General features: G+C 40.3%; 1 protein-coding gene across 1 annotated transcript in view; it reads left to right on the top strand.

Moving 5' to 3' along the window:
* LOC145398619 (uncharacterized protein CG5902) overlaps nt 1-15,350 on the top strand; it is a 39,986-nt gene extending 24,636 nt beyond the window's left edge. The window contains exons 4-7 of the mRNA XM_080271433.1: nt 3,663-3,773; nt 9,548-9,753; nt 12,988-13,118; nt 15,315-15,350. Coding sequence (XP_080127559.1) covers nt 3,663-3,773; nt 9,548-9,753; nt 12,988-13,118; nt 15,315-15,350 — 484 coding nt within the window. The remainder of the gene's footprint in view (nt 1-3,662; nt 3,774-9,547; nt 9,754-12,987; nt 13,119-15,314) is intronic.
* Nucleotides 15,351-25,106: the final 9,756 nt, after the last annotated feature.

The following is a 25,106-nucleotide window of genomic DNA, read 5'->3' on the forward strand; positions in this document are numbered from 1 at the left end:
CCTGCCAGGACAGCTGCAGGGACACCCTCCAAGCGCGCCTTGGCACTGCAACTATCCCACCATTATACACCCACTGATAGGGCAGGCTCCAGGGGCGCTACTCCCAGGTTCGGGCCCCTCTCTATTGGGCGGAAGCGGCAGCCTGGGAACCGCAATGCCCTGTACCCTCTAGCACAGGCTTGAGCCCCATCTCGCCCTGGACCCGTGATCTATGCCGGCGGAACCCCCGTCACGCCTACCCCCAGAAGTTCACCACTAGGTAGCAGGGGCAAAGTTTTCTGGCTGCATGCCCTTGCTGTGGCCAACCCCTGTAACGTAGTGGAATACTTTGTGTGAAATGTAAATTTCATTTGGTGTAGTGCATAAGATAGAGGAAATGTTTGGGAGAGTATGCTGGTCTACTCTTCATGTAACTGTCACACTGAAAAGGTCAGCAAAGGGGGATGGTTAGATAGGTAGTGAAACAGGAGCTCCAGCTCTCCCTATCACCAGCATTCCCATTCCTCTCAGGAGTACCACCTGACGTTGCCCCATGAGGAGCGTAGGAGCCCGGGGATAGGCAGTTGGTCCCGACATTTAAGATGAGAGTGACCAGCCTCACTCATCCCTGAGTGGCAGTACATGAGCAATCAACCCCAACCACTCCTTGGATATAAACCTTCACCGGCTCAATCCGATTGGATTACAATAATTACCCACTAAGCCACCAGGCGCCAAAATTTGGTTATATGGGGACCACCCAGGGTAGTAAATGGTTTCCTGGTGTACAGGAAACCATTTGGCATATCACTCAGTGTAGAGTCACCCACAGGCTGAAGGAAGAGGAAAGAATGAAGGAAAGAAAGACAGAAGATGGAGTGTAAAGTCACTCGTAGGCAGAAGGACAAGGAAAGAATGAAGGAAAGAAAGACAGAAGAGAATGGAAGGAAATAAGGATGGAGAGGAAAGGGCAGACACCCGAGAGCACCACTACATCGAGTGAGTGGATGGTGAGCGCCCCCACCTACCACGGTGATATATCTATATCTATATCTGTCTGTATATATATATATATATAAATATATACAGTAGAAGTCCGATTTTTCGGCATCTATGGGACCAGGCAAGTGCCGAAATATCAAAATTGCCAAATTATCGAAAACCCTACCCACTCAGTACCTTATATGTTTCGGTGAACACTATCATCATTACTCATATCATTACAAATGTGTTTGGAGAGAGTACTGTATACTGTTTGATACCGTACAATACTGTAATGAATTCAGTACTATACATGAATATGAAAAATAAAGAAATTAGTGAACATACTGTATATAAATGTAATGGTACAGTAGGCCTACAAGTTCACATGCACTTACCTAAACTTATAGTAGGTTCCTTATTTACATATGTACAATAGAAGGGGTTGATTGGAGTCTGCTACTGCTGGAAGAAGTCCACATCTTATGTGTACGCTTCTTGCTAACACCAGTTAACTTTCCACACGTGGAGGCCATTTTCAAAGCACGCAGAAGATGTTTATACTGTTCACAACACACGGCTGGTCCACTCAGGTGTTACAAAGCTCCTGTCTGATGTTACGGTGCTTACAGCACACTCGAATAGTAATTTCAGAGGTACAGTAATCACTCTAATATCCGGACGCCCAATATCCGAACATCCCCACTAACCGAACCTTATCGTCCTGGGATCAAACATTCCCAAAATGGTCCGAAAATCCAAAAAAATTGGGAAAAAAAATCGATTTTTTGCCGTCCATAATTTGAACTTGCCGCGCGCGCCGCGTGAGAGCATTGTTTTGGTTCGTCATTCCTCTGACGTCCGATAGAGCGCCGCTGCATCCTCCCCACTTCCCGCCTGTCTCTCACCGCGACAAGAGTCACCGCTCGACGTGAGTTTGCGGCTGTCTTCAGAGTCTTCTGTAGTCGGTATGCCATCACCACTACCCACCGATGCACCCCTTGGACGCCTGCCAGTGATACTCTCGGGCTCTGACAGTGAATAAACAGCAAGAACTTCTCCACTAGACCACACGGGAATTTTGAGTGTTGTGCAGTGAAAAAAACGGTGTGTTGTGTTAAGGTTTTCAAGTTGGGAGAAAAGACTAAGTAGAAAAGAAATTTAACGTAACTAACCTTCTTTGTTTTGGCTTTGGAAACTTAAGAAAACTTGGGAAAAGTTAATGTGCAACACTTAAATTTAATGGAACATTATTTGGACTAAAGTGAACACTGTGAAAAGAACGGACTTCTGTGTGTTAGTGACTAAGTTCAGTGCAAGACTTCAGGAAGAGTGTAGTGCAAGTGCTTCAGGAAATCGTTCTTACTGTCAGAGTCCGAGAGGAGGCGGTTATTCATCGAGGTGGCCAGGGACTTGCTGTAAGTAGCCAAAATGTTTCATGTTGTACTATTTTCCATACTATATTTACCAGAATGTTTCATATTGTATTTTTTCCCATACTATACTTACCAGAAAGTGTCATACTGTACTTCTTTCCATACTAAACTTACCTCATGCATGTGCAGTAGGAATGTGTTTTTCAGAGTTCGGTTAGGTTCGGTTAGGTTAGGTTCGGTTAGAGTCCATAAGTACCAGAATGTTTATTAATGTATGAACATACTTCTAAACCCACATTTTATGTGTCTATTGCATTTATTTCAGTCATTTATGTGCCTTATTGGTGTGATTTGGGTGTTAAATAGGTGCTATGCATGTCCGGAGGGAGTTGTATAGGTGTTTCTCTGTGTTAGGGTCCGTAAGTACAAGTCCATAAGCTGGGGCCCAATATCCGGACAAAACCAATATCCGAACCTACCGATGGCTCTATTGATCCGGATATTGGAGTGATTACTGTATTTCGGTACGAAGTTCACAAAGCACACAGAAGAATCAAGAGAAGTCGGCAGCAGCACGGCAACAACTCGGAGGAATGGCGAAACAGATTCTCTTTCCCATGCTAGACTCACTACATGTTTGTCCTCTCTTTATGCTATAGGAGAAAGAGCTAGCCTCTGAGCTTCATGGCAGTGGTAGACTCGTTCCATCACTTTCACTATCTCACTCACTAAGGCGGGTAAAGGCGGGTAGCTAGCTGGCGAGCCTCATGGAGAATTTCAAGACTGACGAAAAAAATCAGAGAATCTGCCGAACGATCGGAGATTTTCGTAAATGGGACTATTTCTCAAAACTGCCGAAATGTCAGATTTGCCGGGGAATTGGATGCCAAAATATTGGACTTTTACTGTATATTCAAGGATGCAAGTAAGTGTCGGATGTATTTAATATTGTAACTGGATATTTCTTTGTTTTAGACATACAGTTTAAAGTAATTAATGGGGTACTGCATAACTGATAGTGTGGGTTGTATCAACCCTTCCCATCATTGCACATCTGAGTACGTAATAATGAACAGTGGTGTGTTGTATTAAAAGTGCTTGTACCAGTATGTTGGTTACCTGCTTTAGAGTGAAAAACATGTTAATTGAAAGTTTGCTATATGAGGACACTCTGTTTAGTATGCAGATTTATGGACAGTATATGGAATGTCAAGTAGGAAACAGGTTTGATTAGCAGCTTTCTTGATGACTTAATGTTTTTAGAAAAATATAATGATTTACTTTAAAAATCTATGCATATATCAATTGTCAATCATTCTTTTTCAGTCCATTGTTTGTGACATGGAAGATCGGAAAGGACAAGCGATTACGAGGCTGCATGGGAACATTTAGTCACATAAACTTGCATGCAGGATTACGGGAATATGCAGCTACTAGGTATGTTGCCTTATGATAAATTACTGTACAGTAAAACCTTGATATAACGGACTTCAGTAGACCGGAATTTGTTTTTATCGGAATCGAGGAGATACTGTACTGGACTAAATTCCTATATATCGGAAAATGTCCAGTAAAGCCAGAAGCAGTCTGGACTGCCTGACCACTTCAGCTATATTCACCACAATAAGGTAAATAAAAGACATGTTTATCAGTGTACAATACAGTATTATTATATATATTATACCATTTGATTATTGTAGTGAATGTGTAATACAGTACAGTACTGCAATGGTAGTGAAGACAATTTAAAAACCATTGGTGCAGTCCAGACTAATGTCTGATATATTAGAAAAAGTTGGGGTTAGCAGGGGGAAGTCTGGATGTCGCTTTTATCGGAATTTCACTTTTTTCTGTATGGCTTGGGCCCAAATTAGTTCGTTATAGTGAGGTCTTACTGTAATACCTTTTTCTTTCCAGTCCAGTGTTCTCATCCATCTCATGCATTTTATTCTTGTTTATTTGAAACTTGCAGTAGGGTTGAATAATGCCCATCTGTCTTGTTTTGTGGATAATTTCTCAGTTCTTGCATGCTTAACCTGGTGCTCAGTTGTTGACCACTACACTTTGAGTTCCATAAGGAGCTTATATCAAACCATGCAATACTTCCAGGTCTGTAAGAACCTTATATCCCAAACTACATGATTCTTCTAGTTTTGAAAGGGCTGTAAATCCTAGACCACATAATAATAGTGGTTTTTAACCTGGGATGTAAGTACCCCTTGGGGATGGGAAACACATCAGCCAGTCCAGTTACAAGTTCTATCTATCTATCTATTGCCAGACGCCTCAATCCCGTTTGACGGGGCCACAAACAAATCGCCTCCACGTCGCCCTCTCCCCCGCCATTTCATTGCCCTGCTTCCAACTCACACACCCCTCTCTCATATACCTCTCCACCCCATCCCTCCATGTCATCCTCGGCCTCCCGTAGTTATGTATTGTGTTTCCATGGTTGGGTGTATTTTTAGTAAATTAAACTGCTGTATTAAGTACTGCATCTTTTGTGCCATCTTGGCTGCAGTGTGAATTTGTTAAAATAAATAAGTACAGTACATAGTACCATATCAAAAGCTGGCTGCTGACATATGGTGCAAGAAGATATTCAGAGAACTGAAGGAGTATGAACCCTAATAAGTTTAAGCTGAGTTCCATGTCATTTCTTTTCTGTTTTGTATGTTTGTGGAGTGATTTAAGCTAGTAAATAACAAGCTGTAGATGGAAAAGTGGGTTAATTTTTCTTCGCCTAGTGCCCGTTTAGTTTTGCCATAATTATGTTAATCATATTTCACAGTTTTACAGTTAATGATCATCTTTTGTTATGGTACCTTTGACACATGAAGTGTGCAAGAGCATTTAGTCCATTCTAGGCTCCTCAAAAACCATGTCTTATAAATTATGTATTTTGGATGTAATTGTTTGAAAAATGTGAGTAGCTAGATGCCAAAGAAAGTGTTGGAAAGTGATAATGAGGATACTGTTAGAAAGGGAAGATTACAGGAGGCGGAAGAAGAGAGCAGAACTGCACATTGTTGAGGGTGGAGAAAGTAGAATGACAAAACAAGAAATGGAAAGGGTGAGGTACGTGAGGACCCGTAACTGGGAGATGATTTTGTCATGGTCATCTAGAATTTGGAGATGATAATGATGTAAACCTAAAATTATCCCTACTAAGGATCAGCAGAAGGTCTGTCTATCTGTCTATCTATTGCCAGACGCCCCAGTCTGGTAAGGGTGGCCACAAACCAATTGCCTCTATGTTGCCCTGTTCCCTGCCATCTCACTGCCCTCCCCTCAGCCCACACACCCCTCTCTCATATACATCTCCACGCCATCCCTCCATCTCATCCTTGACCTCCCCCACCCTCTCCCCCCCTCCACTTCACCCACATACACTCTCCTCATAAGTCTCTTGCTCTCCATCCTCCCCACATGTCCAAGCCACCTCAGTGTATTTCTTGTAACGCTTTCAATCATATCCACACCCACACCACGGTGCTTCTTCACTTCCTCATTTTTCAGTCTCTCTCTCCATGTAACTCCATGTGCTTCTGTCTCATAATTCATTTCCACTGCTCTCACTTGTGTTTTTCGAACAAGGTCCAAGCTTTGCGTCCATTTATTAGAGTTGGCATTACAATACTGTCATGCAACGATATTTTTACTTCCTTGCTCACTTATCTATTTCTTGACACTGCTTTCAAAGAACCAGCAACCTTTCTTCCTTGTTGCACCCTTTCAAGCACTCCATCCTCCAAACTTCCATTTGTACACATCATACTACCCAAGTGCTTAAATGCACTCACATTTTCCATTTCATCATCATCCAACGTGACTGTACATTCAGTGACTTTATTTCTCTTGAAGACTATAACTTTACTCTTTCTTACATTCATCTTTAGATGGTGTTCCTTACATACACTCCCAGACTTATTCACCAAGCCTTGCAGTTCCCCTCTGTCTTCACTTAAGGATACAGTATCATCTGCAAACAAGAATACAGGAAGTTTCCAAGTGCTTCCCTCTCTCATTAGGGCTGCTCCAGCATCCACTGCACTGACTTGTATCTCTTCTATAACCCCATCCATATACAGATTGAACAACCATAGAGACATGACACATCCATGTTCAATCCAACATTCAGATTGGTTATAAGGTTACCATCCAGTGTATTAAATGATTTCCTGGTTTACAGGAAATCATTTGGCTTGTCACTCAGTGTAGAGGTACCAAAAATAAGCGTACCACTACACTGAGTGAGTGGATGATGGGTGCCCCTACCGACCGCCAGGAGTGTTTGAAAAAACGGCATTGCAGGTGGTGTGAGATGAGCATTTTCATGGCTTTTTTTTTTTTTTAAACACTTCCATTGTGTTCGTGTTCCAATATACTATCTCTTCCAGTTTTTCAGCAGCATATGAACATACACCCAGTTGAGCAGGGATCTACACAGTGCCAACAGTAATTAAAAAACAGTAGCAGTCAACCTAATTATGAATATGAACTATTGATGTCTCACTGAAAAGTACTGTATAATATTCGGTAATGGTAGCAAAACAGTCATCTTTGACTGATGTGGTAGAGGAGGGTTTGAGCTAATTAGCAGTTTTTCTTGTCACCAGGTTTGATACTTAGAAAATACAGGGAAACATTGCCCTAGGTTGCCTTACAAAACTTGTTTTAACCTCTTCAAGTCAGGCATGTATTTTTCATCGTAATCACATCACCAGAGGACAGTTTATTTAACCTAGGAAGAAAGTTTTGTATTGAAGTCATTAGACCCTTCCAGTTTGAAGAGTCTCTCCTAATCTGAATGAAATAGTCTGAAAGTATAAAGAAGAGAAAATACTTGTCCTGGGATTAAGGGCTAAAGACTGCAAATCTCCCACCCTGACAGTCCCCTCAGCTGCATTTCGGGTCCAATTTTTCAGCATTCACCGAGGTAACTTTTGGTTTCATAAATTTCATGAGCTTGAATTTACACACCTGAAAATATACACAGTAATCTTTTGATTATCCAGACAGCCATTACCCGGATGTTGTGATGTGGCTGTTGAGTACCATTATTCATACATTTTTTCATAATATCGTGACAAAAGTTTGCTTCCGGGCGGAAATTATGGTCGCGCGAAAAATTTCCACCTGGACGGGCGTGAGTAGCCCAGTGGTGTCACCGTGTCTGGCGGATTAGTTTACCCAGCATCTGCTAAAGGCTGCTTGACCATGGTATTGTAATTGCATGGCTGTGGTTTTTGTCTGCTTGACTAGATAGTGTTGAACAACAGGAACAAGTGTTTTACTGTGTACTGTAGTGGTCTTTTACACTAGCTTTTGGAGTTAGGTTACATACAAAGGGGGACCAGGGGAGAAGTCCATTATCCGGACGGAGCCATTACCCAGACGAGTCTTTGTCTCTGTTACGTCAGATAATCGAAAGATTACTGTATTTCATTTTCATATGTCAAATGGTTACCACATTATCAACTGTCGAAGATTTTAAAAAAAGTCACCCCTCACTGAAGAACGAAAATAGGAAAATTTGGTAAATACGTTATTTTTGCCAAATAACCTTACAGAAATCACTAAAATTAATATGAATTATATACCTTGGCCTGAAACAAGTTGAAGGAATGCACATGAAAGTAAAAAATAACTAAATAAATAAAAAATTGTGCAAGATAGATATATATACAGTATTCTGCCTATTTACGATCATCAGTATACTGTATATATTCAGCCAGTCTGTGATCATCAGTATACTGTATACAGTAAAAGCCTTCTCATTCGGTATCTAGTTGTACAGTATGTATTTCTGGTCTTTCTGCGGTTTTCATGTATAGTCCCAAAGTTCTCTGCTCTTTCGGCACATATGCTGAGCTGATCGACCAATTTGGTGTTGTTGCCACTACATCTATCACTTTTCATAATAATTTAGCGCCAATAAATATTAGATTTTCTTCTATATCTAGCGTGTTTTGAAGTCCAATTTGGCGCGAAAGTTTGAACTTTTCACCCACAGCTTAATGTGTTTTAAAGTTGAACTTAGCACGTTTAAAGATTTCTGCCGACCTACATTGCATGCGCTGTCGCCCATCATGATTCGTGAGTGTCTGGTTTTGTGAGCAGGACCTTTCAAAAACTTTGTTGTGCTATTTTATGGTTATCATCTTTTTTTATTGCACCATGGCCTCTACTAGTGGAAAGCCTACTGGTGTTGTGAAAAAATGCACCCATAAGGTACTGACTATCACCAAAAAGATTGAATTACTGAAAAATTGGAGGTGGGTATTCGTAAGAAGAAGATAATGGAAGATTTCGCTGTGAGGTCTTCCACTATGTACAACCTTAAGAAACAGAAGGCAGATTCAGTACTTAGGGTTGACCAGTAATACATGCTAGACACTGTGATTGCTACAAACTTTCTGGCTGGTTTTCCTGGTTATCCGGTAGTTTCTGCTCTTTCGGCACCTGCTTGGTCCCAAAGATGCCAAATGAGAGGACTTTTACTGTATATTCAGCCTCTCTACAATCATCAGTGTTAGGACTTAATGTAGCAGAACTCAAAACTGATGACTGTCAGACATTGGTCTTTAGGGGCTAAAGGGATTGAGACCCATATATATTGGAAACTGACTTCAAGATCATACTGATTCTGCTCAAGAGTTTGATATCCAGTGAAGTGCAATTTTCCTTTTACGCTCAGTATCTACCAAGAGTCTAGGGTGTGTGTAGAATTAATCTTGTCCCCATCAACCTGGTAATGAGGTGCAGGTGTTTTCCATTTTATTCTTGTTACTTTCAGACCATTTTCTTCTACTTTGGAGAGACTTTTCAAACTGGAGAGGTTAGATATGGAGTTCATTTTCCCCTTCGCTTGAAGAGGTCAGCCCAAAGATGAATGACATTGTTTTTGTGTAGCAAGAATAGTTAATAATACACTATATGTCATTTGATTGAAGGGGTTAAGTGAGACATACTTCTGTGTTAAAAGCACCAGAGACTTTTATTTTAACTTCAGAGCAACTTTAAAGTAAATCACGAGGAACTTTAAGTGAAGAGAAGGTGTGAATTCTTCATCATCATCATCCAGACCTCCTTTCTCACCTTAGGGCAGGGTGAGGAGTAGCAGTGTCCATACAGCCCAAGTTTATGATAGAGAATTGTAATTTAGGACTGACTTTATTTTTACTGATAAGACTCTTATTGTTTTTCAGTGCATTTAAGGACTCCCGATTCCAGCCAATAGGTAGAGATGAACTTCCCCGGCTAGGAGTATCTGTGTCTATACTCCGGCACTTTGAAGATGGCCGGGATTACCGTGACTGGGATATCGGCACTCACGGCATTCGGATTGAGTTCCTAAATGAGCGTGGAGCCAAGAGAACAGCCACCTACCTTCCTGAGGTGGCTCCAGAGCAGGGTAGGGTGATGCAGGGCCATCTGTCATAAAGTTATGGTTTCTGAAGAAGTAGTGAATGGAAGTTGGTTGAAACAGAGCTTGTGTGGTATGGAAGTGAATGAAGAGGAAGAGGAGTGCTTGATAGAGTGAGAGAGGTATGTGAAGATAAAGTAGCCTGGAGGCAGATATGTCTGTTGGGGAGGGTTACCAATAGGGAGGAAGGCACCATAGATGGTAATGTTTAGTTCCTGTCTCCCCTTTAGGTTGAATGTGTCAAACCATTTCATCCCATTTACAGTGTTGGTGAGAATAGTTAGGAAAAAAGCAATTTTTAATTTTTTACATTTTTCAGTGTTGATTTTTCCCAGTGGTATGTACTGAAATGGTAACTTGTGTAGGAAACTAAACCCGAAAATAATATTTTTTTTTTTTTTTTTTTTTTTTTTTTTTTTTAATCTGAAATTGGTAGCAAGGAGATTTGGTTTTGCTTTTGATTTTTAATTTTTTTAATTGCATACTATTTCCCATCAAATTGTACCATCATTTTCTGCCTTAGGTATCAGACTTGGGAGGGGGGGGTTTTACAGTAGCAGTGCGATACTGCTACAGTGGGACCTCACAGTAGCAGACTAATTGGGGGAAAGGATAGATGGTGTATTCAGTAGTTTGTCATGTACAGTGTCTAATGAAGACCTGCTGTATTGGACATGGTTGGGTAGGTACCTCACATAGCACAGGTCATCAGATGTCAAGTAATCAGTATTGTATGGGCTTCACTTGTGTTCTCTAATATATAACATATCAATCATCCATCCATCATCCAATCCAATGCTGACCCATGAGGAGCACATGAGCCCAGGGCTAGGCAAGTTGGTCCTGACATTTAAGATGAGAGTGACCAGCCTCACTCATCCCTGAGTGGCATTATGTGAGCAATAATCACCCAGCCACCCTTTGGATATAAATCTACATCCACCGCAAATTGACTTGAGACCTACACACAGAATTGCTCTGGGAGAGTTGTCTGTCTTTGCTTTGTGTTTCCACCACAACCAAGTGAATTTTGGGGGCAAGAAGTAATTGGCAACTCCTCTAGTGTTGGCAGGAGGTGGTGAAATACTCCGCACATCAGTGCTTGGCCAGAAGCGAGAAGTGGGAGTGTATGTTTCTGTCACTCCAAGCTTGCACCTCCCTCTTTTTTTCGTATGCATTACTGTTTGACCTGTTATTTTCCTAGAGTCGTGTTGTCATGCCTGGAAAGTACTGCTCAAGGGTGAGAGGGTCCGTATCATTGCATGGAGGCAGGATAATGTCCCTATCAACACTATTTGTGAACGTACTGGATGTGCAAAGTCGACCGTCATGAAGATTCTTGCAGCAGCGCGCGGCCTGCCACCTGATGTCGTACCTGAGCACAAGTATGGCGGTGGAAAGAAGAGGACAACTTCCAGAGGTACAGATACGCTTCTAAAGAGGGGAGTAATCAAGAATCCTTGACTGACAGCATCAGAATTGAAGAGAATGCATTCTTAGCTGTTACAAGACGTCTTAATTCGAACTATCCAACACCGCTTTGCAGAAGGAGCTGGGTTTGCCAAGCCACGTCACAGCCAAGAAACCGCCTCTTACTGACCACATGAAGAAGCAGTGCATTCAGTTTGCCAAGAAGTAAGCACACTGGACATTGGATGAGTGGAGAAAAGTTATGTTTTCTGATGAAAGCACATTTCAAGTGTTCCAGGTGCGTTCTGCCAAGGTTCGTCGCCCTGCCCTCCGTTGTCAATATGACCCTGCTTACACGGTGCCGACTGTTAAGCACCCACAATCAGTAATGGTATGGGGGTGTTTCTCAGGTGAAATGGGAAGGGGAGGCCTCTACCTTCATCCTAAGAACTTGATGATGAATGGTGACCAGTACATTCAAGTTCTGAAAGATCATTTGTTAAACTTTTTTGTTATTCATGGGTGCGACTTTTTCATGCATGATTCAGCTCCATGTCACAAGTCAAGAAAGGTGACAAAATGGCTTCAGGATAATCGGATTGAGGTCCTTGACAGGCCTGGCAGCAGTCTGGATCTAAATCCAATAGAAAACTGCTGGGCAAAGATGAAGAAAATCATGGCAGAGAAGAAGACACCCAATCTGGACAACCTCAAGAATGAACTGACAAATGTTTGGTGCAAAGAAATGTCCTTAGATTAATTGATTCCATGCCAAAACGCATCCAACTGGTCGTGAAAATCAAGAGAAACATGATTTCATATTAATGAATGGCATTTCATGAACAAACATTGTGATATACAGTACTATGATTTCTGTGTTTTTTAATACCTTGTGGGGGGGGGGGGGAGGTCCTAAGTAAATTTGCGGTAGCAGTACACAGGCTCAGTCCGATTGGAGCGCTGTAATTACCCACTAAACCACCAGGCACCATAATTTGGTTATATGGTTACCACCCAGTGTAGTAAATGGTTTTCTGGTGTACAGGAAACCATTTGGCTTTTCACTTAGTGTAGAGTCACCCATAGGCAGAAGGAGGAGGAAAGTGTGAAGGAAAGAAAGACAGAAGAGGAAGGAAGGAAGGAAGAGAGGAATGGGCAGACACCCAAAGCAGCACTATATCGAGTGAATGGATGGTGAGTGCCCCCACCTACCACTATAACAGATCAGTGATTAATATATAACTATTGTTGGCCCACATATGAATAGATAATAATGAAAAGAAGAGAATACAGGGCCTGGGCTCAGTATTTAACAAGTACCTCTGGTGGACCTTGGTTTGTTACACAGTTTAATAAAAGTTGTCTGGTAAGATCAAGGTGTTGGTTATATCTGAAGTATGGTATAAACCTGTTCATTAAAACATGGTCTCACTGTAACTGTGAACAGACTGCTAACAGCCAAAAAACACCATAGCTGAAGTTTTCATCTTTCTAAAATCACAGTTAGAAGCGTGAATGTTAGGGGTAGGGTTGTGAGAGGTAGACCGAAAAAGACCTGGGACAGGGTCATTGAGAGTGACCTCAGGGATAAGGGACTGAATAGAGAAGCTGCCAGAGATTGATCAACATGGAGAGCTGCCATTAGGTAACCAAGGCCGACACGTTCAAGCATGTCGTTGTCTTCAAAAACGAACGAACTGAAAATTAAGTGGTTAAAATCCAGAATTTTGCCATTAAAAGAAAAGCATAATTTGGGTAGGATGTTGGTAATAAAAACACATTCAGTAGCTCAGCTACATGTTATTGTTTCAGGCTGGGACCATGAGCAGACAATTGACTCCCTACTCAGGAAAGGAGGGTACAAGGAACCTGTGACAAATGAAGTAAGACGCAGCATTAAGTTGACCCGCTACCAGAGTGAGAAGTTCTCGGTTACTTTCCAGGTAAGTCAGAATGATGTGTACTAAAATAGTACAATTATTACTGAATATGTTTTGAGTCAGAAAAGAAAAGAATAGACAAAATATTGGAAGAAACTTTGTGATGAAGGATTATGAAGCAACAGTTTCATAAGTTTGCTTGCTTGCATCCTCTTTGTTATGAATATACTGGACAGCCAAGTTCAGATTATTTGTAATGAATCATTTCTGGATCATCGAATGCAGATTCTGTATCATGCTGGTGTCTGATAATATTTGTGACTGAACACAGTTAGAAATACTCCTTGCATCATAGGCTAGGTTTCAGCTTTTGAGCTATTGGGAGGATTAGTCCCGTGCAGTGGTGCAGCTTGAGTGTCACTTTGTGCACATTAGTACACAGTGTGATTATTTGTGTTGCTCATAGTTTGTTCATTTGGTGTCTGTATGATACTCATTTTTTTTTTTTTTTTTTTTTTTAAGTGTCCGACTTTGGGCAAAGGCTTCAGGGCCTATTTCTTGGGGGCAGAGACCTATTCCAAGGCCAAGTAGTCCTCTTACACCTCCACATGTCACCACTTCGGCGCTAACACCCACCAATCCATATTGAATACATGCTAGGGCCGTCTCATACAGGACTTGTGTATTGGTATTAGCGGGGGTATTTTTGCGACATGTCGGCGGGTCATCTGGTAGATCAGGAAAGTCTGCTTTTTTTAGGAAATTCAAATCCTTAAACTGTTCCCTGCTCCAGCCGGGATTCGATTTTGGGTCCATTAGGACCGCAGGCCGCCTCTCTACCGATTCAGCCACCGCCTCTCCCTCCACCTCCTGGATGCTGCACTCTCTCTTAGAATGTGCACTTCCAGAATGTGGGAGACCATCATGAAATGATCTTCACTCCACTGTTTCTGGAGCCTACCTCACCCATTTTCTCTTGTGGGAATAGGGTATTTACATTGTTTTTAGATCTGGTTGGAGATAAAATACTGAAAATATTTTTAATAGGTGAACACCATCCACTCACTCGATGTAGTGCTACTTTGGATGTCCACCCTTTCCTCTCTTACTTCCTTCCTCTTTTGTCTTTCTTTCCCTCATTTTTTCCTCTTCCTTCTGCCTACAGGTGACTTTAAATTCCCTCTTCTGTTTTTCTTTCTCACATTCTTTCCTCTTCCTTCTGCCTATGGGTGACTCTACACTGAGTGACAAAGCCCAATGGTTTCCTGTACACCAGGAAACCATTTACTGCGATGGGTGGTAATCATATAACCAGATTATGGTACCTGGTGGTTTAGTGGGTAATTAAGTAGCTCCAATCAGATTGAGCCTTTGTTGGTTTATATCCAAGGGACAGTTGGGGTTTATTGCTCATGTAATGCCAGTCAGGGATGAGTGAGGCTGGTCACTCTCATTTTAAATGTCAGGACCAACTTGCCTAGTCCCGGGCTTCTACACTCCTCATGGGGAAACATAGGACTGGATGATGGATGGATGGATGAACACACTGAGACTGAAGCAGTCAGTAAGTTGTCAGATCAATTCACCCTGAGGATGTTATTACAGAACTGAGTAAAGTCACCTGCTGTTAACCAGAATACATTACAGAAAATGTCCTTGGCCTGAAAAGATTAATCACTTTAGTAAGATAATATGTTTTTCAAATTATTCATGTTGCTGCTAAGTGGTGATGTTCAGCTCATGTTAGACCTTGTGTAGTGACCAGGATTGAATCAGTCTCCATTAATTCATTAATTAATTCAGTAATTCTGTTATTTATTTATTTATTGTTCTTTTTTTCTTTTATTTATTAGTCCTTTTTTCTTTATTTTTTATTCTGCTCTTCCTTCCACTAGCTGAATTTATGTAGATTATCCTGTATTGTCATAGGAATGCACCGGTAACTGCCGATCAGTTGTGATAGAAAGTCTTGTGTCTTCTTCGTAGAGTAGGAGACAAGTAGGTAAATTGAAAATGGCATGTAACTTCCCCTCCAATTCATGCTCTGAAAAGATCAAAGTGAGCTGTATTTTAGATTACTCTGTTTGAATATGGAGAACAGGATCAGGGCGATGATAAATTTATAAAACAGAAAGTAAATTGAATATCATGGATTTTACAGCAAGGTTACTGGACCTTAATCACAGGACATCTTGTGTAGAGGACAGGATAAGGTATACTGTAGCTCATATATCTAATGCATTTGATATATTTTTTCAGGACTACATGAGCTACTGGAGAAACCGTCGCTGCTAGCATTCAGTGAACCCTAGAGACGGACGATGTGGGAGCCTTGATCCTGGTTTATCAAGTGAAGGGAGCAGAATAGGAATTTTTGCTCGGGGAAGTGATGTTTGCAGTGCCCCAGAGAACCGTCAGCATCTAGGGCCTCAGTACCCACAGCCTCCTTATCATCACTACCACCAGAATAACCACATGATGGCTCAGCATAACAACAGCCATCAGCTTCTTGCTCATAACCATCATCATCCACATTACCATCATCACAGTCCCAGGTCTCCATCACCCCTTCACCTCCACCATTATTCAGCTAGAGGCAGCAGCAGTAGTAGCAGCAGCAGCATAAACAGTAGTGGTAGGGCTTCTGCCACCATCACTACTACTACCACCAACACCAACACTCCACCACCGGGCTTTGACTCGATGGGTAACTCAGGGCTTGGCGCATCTCTCTTGTGTGTCACCACCTCAGGGCATAATGAGTTTGCTCTGTGCGGTCCTCCAGCCCAAGATATGGGACTTATGAGCCATGGGGGCTGCCCTGCCTGGTGCTCTCACCACAGGGGCGTGCCGGAGGGGGAGGGGTGCCTGGGCGGCCTTCGCAGAGCATCCAACAGGCTGGCAGACTTTCTGAGGGGCCTTTTTAATTCTTGATGGTTGGTTTTAGTTATTCTAGCTTATTTGTTTAGTGTTGAGTGTCACCTGTTTTAATTTTAGACGAGAAATTCATTTTGCAATTTTATAACGAGTTTTGTATGGATCCAATTTGTATTAGAGAGCCAGAGAATGATGCTTATATTAGGAATGCATATATTTAGCTGCCCAACAGAGAGTGCCATTATCTCATCTAATGCCTAATCTTAAATCAAATACTCATGCTCAAAACAAGTATGAGCTGGATGCTTAGAAACTCAAGATTTATGGTACTGATGAACATGTATGGCTGCAGTTTTGTTGAACACTTTTGCAATAATTTTCTTAAAGCAAGTGATATCGTGATAGAATATGGGAACTGAGCCATGAAAGAAAGATATATTCCATTGTGGTTGGGAAAATCTGTAAGGTTTTGTGGAGTAAGGAAGAAGTGGTTGGCTCACTTTGATAGTAAACACAGTTGCTTGAACATCGATATAGTTAACTTTGATTTTGTTTCTACTTACTCAGTGATTTTTTAGCAAGTCAGTGAGCCCCGGGCTGGCCTTCCCACTCCCGTCCGTGTGTGTTGTGATCACTGGGTGTATTTGAGCCCAGCCACACCAGTCTTTCAAGTTCAGCGGCTGACAACTCTCACAAGATGAATAGCTTCCAGTGTCATCTCATCCATAAGTATTTCATCTGCATTGAACAGCATGAAGTGTGTTGAGAGTGACATCTTTATGATAAGACAAAGTGAAGAAAGTACATAATGTGTGATAGTTTACACATAACAATACATAAATGGTGCATCATGGAGCTACTCGCATTACTCGCCTCCCAACTGAGGCATGTTTGCCGCTTATTTTATATCAGACTGCCTAGTCTTGAGCACATTGTGATGCTCATTTGTTACTTATTAAAGATCTCATGTACAGTGTTGTTAATCGAGAAAACTTAACACACATTTTCTACAGTTATTTCATACAGTAATAGTTATACAGTACATCAGATGGTGGGGTAGCTTTCAAGAACTTAATGAGTTGTAAAATGAAAACACTGACTTCCCACCAGTGTTTTTACTGCTGAAGCCTCTGTTAGCTAGCTTGACAAGAGGTTAACCAAACTTACCAAGTGCATCTCAGTGATAACATGTGATAGACTATACCAAAGGTGGCTTGAAAGAAGGGCAAGTTCGTTTAGAGTGCCAAGGATGGAAAAGAAAAGTGGCTCCAATATTGTTGACTGATGCTGCCTCCCACTCACTCTTCAAGTTATAAGGGAATGGAATACAGATTGTGCAACGTTGATTATTACACAATATTCTCAGGATGGCTTAAAGTTGGATTCAACATTCCTGAAATATACCTATAAATATTTTTTTTTTTTCTCTGGTATGTTATACTAAACATAATGAGATTTCTGTAGGTGTGTAGTGAAAGATGAGAAAAATTGTTTCATTGGAAATAGCGCCTTTAATAATTGGTTTCAGGAATATCCTAATGACCCAGTTGAATTTAATATATTGTGTAGAATGAATTGTACTTAAAAAAAAGTTTAGCAGTTTCATGTTTGTAATGGAATTTATTATTATATTGTTTTGGGCTTACCTAAAATGTATGATAATATTGAAAGCACACAAAAAAATGAAAATACCTAAAAAAAAATTTAAGAAAAAAGTATCTTGCATGTATGTTTAGTGGAATAGAGGGTTATGATTTTAAGGTAGAGTATTATGGGATACCTACAGTAGGTCTGTGTATGTGATGAATTATGTGTAAGCTGTGCATGCATAATCTCCACTGCATATGAATATTTGTAATGAATTGTCAGTACTTTAAGAGGGAATATCACTGATTTGAGTGATAGGTAAATCTGGTCACAAAAGACAGGTGTGAGGACACATGCAAGAACAAGTGTGCCTGCAGATCTGAAGACATTTGTAAGGTAGGTGTGGAGATCTGTTGTTGACAGATAAAAGGGTGAGTTCAGGAGACACATTTAAAAGACAGATACATTGGCAAGTTTGGAGATTAGTTTTGTTGATGGATATTAGGGCAAGTCCAGAAGACACATTTGTAAGACAGATATGTTGGGAGGATTGGAGACTAGATTTTTGGCAGATTTAGGACAAGTTTGGAAGATATCTGTAAGACAGATAAGCCAAGAGGCATGGAGATTGTTGGGAGATATAGGGACAAGTACCAGCAGATTTGAATACCGTATGTTGGTAATGGTGATGTGCTGGCAGGTATGAAGATAATTTTGTTGTCAGATGTAAGGGCAGATGTGGAAGACAGTTGTAAGGCAAATGTTCTGTCAGGTGTTAAGGCTGTTGGCAGATATGAGGACATGTATGTTGGTAAATCATAGGACATGTTTGTAAGAGCTGCCATATATTGGCAGGTTTGGAGCTTAGTTTGTTGGCAGATACAAGGACAGGTTTAGAAGACATTTGTAATACATGTGATGGCAGTTGTGGACCGGAATATGATGATTGATATGAGGACAGTTCAGAAGACAGGTATGTTGGCAAATCTGAAGACATTTTTGTAAGACGTGGAGATTAGTTAGTTGGCAGACAACGACAAGTTCAGAAGATAAATTTATACAACATGCTGGCAGGTGTAAAGATTAATTAGTTGGCAGATAGGGCCAGAGGTGTTAACAGATCTTGAGACACATTTGTAAGGCAGTTTTGGAGATTAATTTGTTGTTGGGTTTGAAGACAGTTTCGAAGACAGGCACTGTAAGTTTGCAAATCTGAAAACACATTTGTAAGACGTGGAGATACTTCAGAAGACAAATTTGTATGATGTGCTGGCAGGTGATGAGATGAATTTGTTGGACAGGTGTGATGGAGGAGGGCAGGTGCAGCTGTTTTTATTCCGCCCTCCCGGTTCACATGCCAGAGCTTCACTCGTGCCGATAGAGAGACACTCGAGGCATACATCTCACACGAGCGAAACTTGTGTAAACTAGCTATAAGTCCGATGCCATCTGTACCTGATTGTTAGCTGCAAAAGGAAACGAATATTCAGTCACCGTTACTAGCTTGCTCACTGCCAAGGCATTATTAGTAGTGAAATATCAGTACCATCATCATCAATTCTGGCCAGGCAGTACTTTAAAGGTATTGCTCCTTTCAAAAAAATTTTCATTTTGTGAACTTTGATGTAGTTCTGATTTGTACGTATGTGTTGCAGCTAGTGAAGACCTTTCAATACCTAGTGAAGTTCATTTCATTGCAATAATCTGTTGAGTAAATAGTAAATGGGGTTCCATGCCTGGTTGACCTGCTGTTCTGTGCCAAACCTAACCATGCAGTAATTCATATGATTACAAATTTTGTTACATGATTCTCTTAATGCAGTAAAGTAGCTGAACATTTTTTTCAGTAAAAATTATGTAGTTTTAGATATCTTCCTAAAGACATCAGTCTTTTACTGTTTTGGGGTGCAATTTCTTTCTCATTATCACATGAATTACCATGCATTCTGTTTTGTAGTTGAAGTGGTTTAAAACTAGGAAGCAAACCAAAGCACTGCCATTGTGTGTTTGTATGTAGTAGATTGTTTTTTGACATATGCATTTGTAATGGGAAGTGGTCAGTATATTGTTGGGTTCAGGTGTGCTCTGCTGATTATATTCAGGCTTACTAGGAACACCAGTGGGTATAGTTTTAGTCACACCCTGCTTCATAAATTAAAATTAATAGAAGTGATTATGGAAAAACTTTAAGGATTTTTCTCTGGAATATTTCTACAAAGTAGGATGTGATATTCTTAAAGTTTTGGAAAAATCAGTCCAGGCTATTGAAATTTAAGGAATATAATATTAGATGTGAAATGACTACATATCATTCACAATTCAGTCTACATCTGGAATAGATTTTTCATAAAGAAACTGTACTGTCTTATTTGGTTGCCTCAAAGTATTACTTTCTCTTCATGAATTTTAGCATACATGTGGCAGTGTTTCAGTGCTAGGACAAAGTCAGTGAATGAATACAATGTGCGAACTGTGCAGGTATGGTAGATGTATGTATTGATTTATACTCTGACTCGTAGTACAGTACAGTTGTTCTTATGGCCACAAGCTCATCTGACATGATCTCTATGGACAGAAGGCTAAAGTTGCCCTTCTCCTTCAGTCCACCTTCCACCTTTTGGGGAATAGTGAGGGAGCAAAGAGAAATTTTTATGTTAGGGTCATTGCATGAAGGAGTCCCTCTCCAGCACCCAAAATGCTGTAGATTATAAATTACAGTAAACCCTTTATAATTTGGGTTAATTGGGGGGAACCCCATGTCGATTTATTAAAAAATCCGAATTATTGGAGCTCACACTTGCCCCTATCTCCAAATCACACCCACGCTCACTAAAACATGGCTTTTTCACAAAACATTGAACAGTACAGTATATTATTACTTTATACACAAAGAGTGCACAATACAATAAATAACATAGTGTCAAATCTTGAAGTCTTGCAACACAGTAGTAGAGTACAGTACACTTAACTGTACAGAAGGTACTGTACAGTTCTTAAAAATTACATTTATTACTAGACTTATCACTGCAAAAACTGTTCACATCCACATATCACTGGAATCTGTCTCGGACTTGTCTTTCTTAATTCAAATTTCTGTCCAAATTAAAATTATTTGTCTGGTGGTCAGAAAAGATCCAAATTAACCGATTTCCGAATTATTTGGGTTTGAATTAGAGAGGGTTTACTGTAATTATAAATTGCCCTTTGGATATTTTTGCAATTAAAACCACAGTAAATTACAGAAGAAAAAGTGCCTGTTAAATTCCAGTGCTACCTTCACAGCTGGTGTAGGCTACTCATTTTGCCCGGCTGACAGTACCAGTTGTATGGAAATTTTGCAGTGTTTTGGAATGCATCGGAGACTTAAAAGGGGACTGCTTGTGCTGTGCTTTGGCCGTAAACTATACAGTGACTCCTCAATTAGGTGGTTGAATTAATCAGCCTCAGGATTAACTGACCACCTACATTCAGACCAGCTACTTCAGTGTCAGTCCCGATCAGTTGTTAGCTGCCTGAGCAGCAAAGAATGTTTCATTTGTTTTTTTGTTAACTTTTCTCTATCTCCTTTCTTTAAGTGATATATATATATATATATATATATATATATATATATATATATGTATGTATCATTCATTCATTCATCCAATCCTGTGTTGTCCGAAGGGGAGCGTAGGAGCCCGGCGCTAGGCAAGTTGGTCCTGACATTTAAGATGAGAGTGACCAGCCTCACTCATCCCTAAGTGACATTACATGAGCAATAAACCCCAACCATCCCCTGGATGTAAGCCTACATGGGCTTAATCCGATTGGATTCCCTTAATTACTCATTAAACCATCAAGTGCCATAATTTGGTTATATGGTTACCACCCAGCATAGTAAAGTGTTTTCTGGAGTACAGGAAAAAATATATATATATATATATCATCATCATCATCATCATCATCTAATCCTGTGTTGCCCCATAAGGAGCATAAGAGCCCAGGGCTAGGCAGGTTGGTCCTGACATTTAAGATGAGAATGACCATCCTCACTCATCTCCGAGTGGCATTACGTGAGCAGTAAACCCCAACCATCCCTTGGATATAAACCTACACAGGCTCAGTCTGACTGGAGTGCCCTAATTACCCACTGAACCACCAGGTGCCATAATTTGGTTATATGGTTACCACCCAGTGTAGTAAATGGTTTCCTGGTGTACAGGAAACCATTTGGCTTGTCACCCAGTGTAAGAAGAGGGAAGAAAGACAAGAGGAAGTGCAAAATCACATATAGGCAGAAGGAAGAGGAAAGAATGAAGGAAATATAGAAGGGGAGGATGGAAGGAAGGGCTGAAAGGAGAGTCACCCAAGAGCAGAACTATATCGAGTGAGTGGATGGTATATATAAGCAAACTGACTGCTGGTGTACAAAGGATGAAGTAAAAAGAAAGTGCGTAATACCCAATGTTCAACAGAAGTTGAAGACCTTGAAGAAATTTGACTCTGATATTTATGCTAGCATAGCATTTTGGGACTCTTGGCCTTGAGGATAATTAAAAATCTTTGGAATAATAAGTATTAGTGTATTCTCGTTTTGACCATATGGGCTTGACCTGATGTGGGATATTCAAAACCAGTATCTCAGTACAGTACAGGTAATTGCAACAGTTTTTCCTAACATCATTCCCATTGCAAATTGACAATAACTGAGATTGTGTTTTTGGTGTAAGTTAAGTGCTGACAGAAAATCAAATGACCACCATCAACAGTGGAGATGTTTGCCTTATAGACACCAGGATATTTTGGTCATGTTTGGTTGTTTATTTTTTCATTTAGCTTTGTTTAAAATTGCTCATTTCAAGGGGTTAGGAGGTCCTATTTAAAGCACTGTACAAATAATATGTGATGGAAATGGATATCAGATTCAGACAAATCACACCAAAAGCCATTGAAGGAATCTAACTTTGTAATTCAGATCAGTAGGTGGTTGAAATGGGAAGTTTACCAGAAAATTAAAGTAGCCTCAAACATACAGAAATGACAATGATTATATGGATATGTAGTGTACCCTTGAATTTGAGGTGTGGGGAGGCAAGGTTTGCAATTCAAGAGTTGTGATGAGGAGGGATAGATTGAGATGGTTTGAGAATGTTGAGAGGATGGAGGATGACAGATGGGTGTGGAAGGTGAGAATTGTGCATGTGGGGGGTAATTTTGTGAGAGGCAGATAGAGTGATGTGAGATGAAGTCATAGGGTGTGACCTCAGGGATAAAGGCTGAAAAGGGAGGCTGCCAGAGATCAAGCAGCATGGATAGCTGCCATTCAGTGACCAAGGCCGATGCATGCAGGCATGTTGGAGGCTTTATGAATGATATACTGTAATACTGTATGGTTAAAGTAAACTAAAAAAAAAAATATTATTGCATGAAGTTTCATGTTTGGCTTCAAAGATTTGACAGGGTACAAGAAGACACAGAGGCTGAGATTAATATATGTGTACTTATGTACATATACACATGCAGGACAGCCAGTCGGAGTTAAAGTGTGTGCATGCTTATGTACAACACATGCATATTTTCAATAATCTTGATTTTCTGACTCATTGGCGAATCTGACCCTCCCTCCCCCCGGTATACCGTAGGTGAAGGATCACTGCATACACCATAGTTATCATGGGAAAATGAATACTTTGAGGCAGCTGTATATATGACCCACATGTTTGGGGAGAAAGGATCCTTTTGTAAGAGAGACTGGGTAGGTTGCATCCCCTCTCACTCCTTTTGGTTACATAGATACTCTGCTTTATCTAATCTGACATGCATTGAGCACCTGGAGTTAAGCCATCAGTTGCAGGACATCATATTTATTGTAGTCTTTACCACTAGATATCAATACAAAAGCCCCTACTATAGCTGGTTCATTTTTATCAGACAGAATTGAGCCATCACAACTAGAATACTAGGTCGGTTAAATAAAATTTGATACACCTTAGTTATGAAGTATGAATAAGTTTCATTGGTTACTGTTAAATTTATCTTCCAGTCTGAATATGACCGGCCATCAGCTAAGCTGAAAAGAGGTAATGGGTCTGTGTCAGGTGAAAATGGACTCACTGTAGTTACAGGGTTGATGGGGGTTTTATCAGATCCCTCCAGTTTCAGGCCTTTTGTAATTTGAATGATATAGTTAAGTGGAGGCAAGAATGAAGTAAAAATGAGGTCCTGGGGCTGAGGGAATGCTAGTGGTCTGTATTATCATTGACATTGGAGATTTGTGCCTCCTCTATAGCTGTTTATTTTGCGTATTTCACCTTATTTTCTTATATGCTGTTTATGTCTTATGAATCCAGTGATGTTATTTTGCACAGTTTTCCTTGTTACCTTAAGATGATTTTATTCTTCATAGGGAGGGATGTCATATTGTGAGGGGGTTAATAGAGACTGTTTCTAACCTCATTACCCTAAATAGCTCCTCAGAGCTTCATAAAACTATCTGAAGGTAGCAAAAAAAAAAAAAAAAAAAAGTCATCAGATTTAAAGATTGATATCTATGTACAATATAAGAGGGTTTTAAGGCATAATATGCAAAATTAATCAAAGGATAAGTTACAAAATTTCTAAAGTCAACAAGAATACACCCAAATATTGGGTGTATATTTGATCCCAGCTGTTACGTTGACCTGTAATGGTGCCACCACCAGCTGTTGGTGTGTCCTTCATGTTCAACACTTTGAACCATATTCTTGTTTTTAGGAGGCTTTATAGCACCTCTTTCTTTACAACTTATTTTGCCTGCTATATATTTCTGTTCCTGTTTGTGTTATTTAGGTCATTTTATTGCCTTCAGTCATATAACATTTTAGAATTTTAGTCAGTGTACTGCCATATGTTTTTACTCATCAAACGGGCAGATCTCTTTTAGTGAAGAGGTTGATAAAGGCTGTATCTATCCTTTCCAGTCTGAAAAGTCTCCCCTAAGCCTGAATGCAACCTCTGGTGGTAGGGGAAATGAATTGCAAAATATGTCCATGGAGTGAAGTGGTTTATATAAATGTAAATGGCATAAATAACATACAGAACAATACTGTAGTAATACACCACTTCCCAAAATAAACTGGCAAGTAAGTGGTCTTAGAGAGCCTCCCCAACATACAAGAATATGGTCCTGTGAGCTAATGGTCATTGTCCTTGCATGATGGCAAGTGTTGATACATATCATGCTAACAGTTAGCTGGACTACTTTGTTTTCCCCATTAAGATTTGTTCCATTCTTATTCTGTACTTGTAAGTTCTACAGCCTAATGATGTTTACTGACAGTTGAATGACTTTACATTAAAAAGAACAAAAAAAAAAAATAAAAAAAATGCTCTTAAATCTGTTGACATTTTATATTTTATTCTTACTACCACCAAACAGTTTTCTTTGTCTCTGAGAGACAACTGGTAGTGAAGGAATTAACAACAAACTCCGTTAACCACTGTTGCAGTGAGGTCTCCCTTAAGCATACTAAAATCACTAAGAGGTAGCAAGAATAAATTGAAAATTATGTCATCAGAGTAAAGGGATTGAATAGGAAATTACCAGCTCACTTATAAATTTAGACTTCT

The sequence above is a fragment of the Coenobita brevimanus genome, chromosome 46 (genome assembly GCF_032717465.1).
Source record: "Coenobita brevimanus isolate Jiangsu-jjx chromosome 46, ASM3271746v2, whole genome shotgun sequence".
Lineage (NCBI taxonomy): Eukaryota > Metazoa > Arthropoda > Malacostraca > Decapoda > Coenobitidae > Coenobita > Coenobita brevimanus.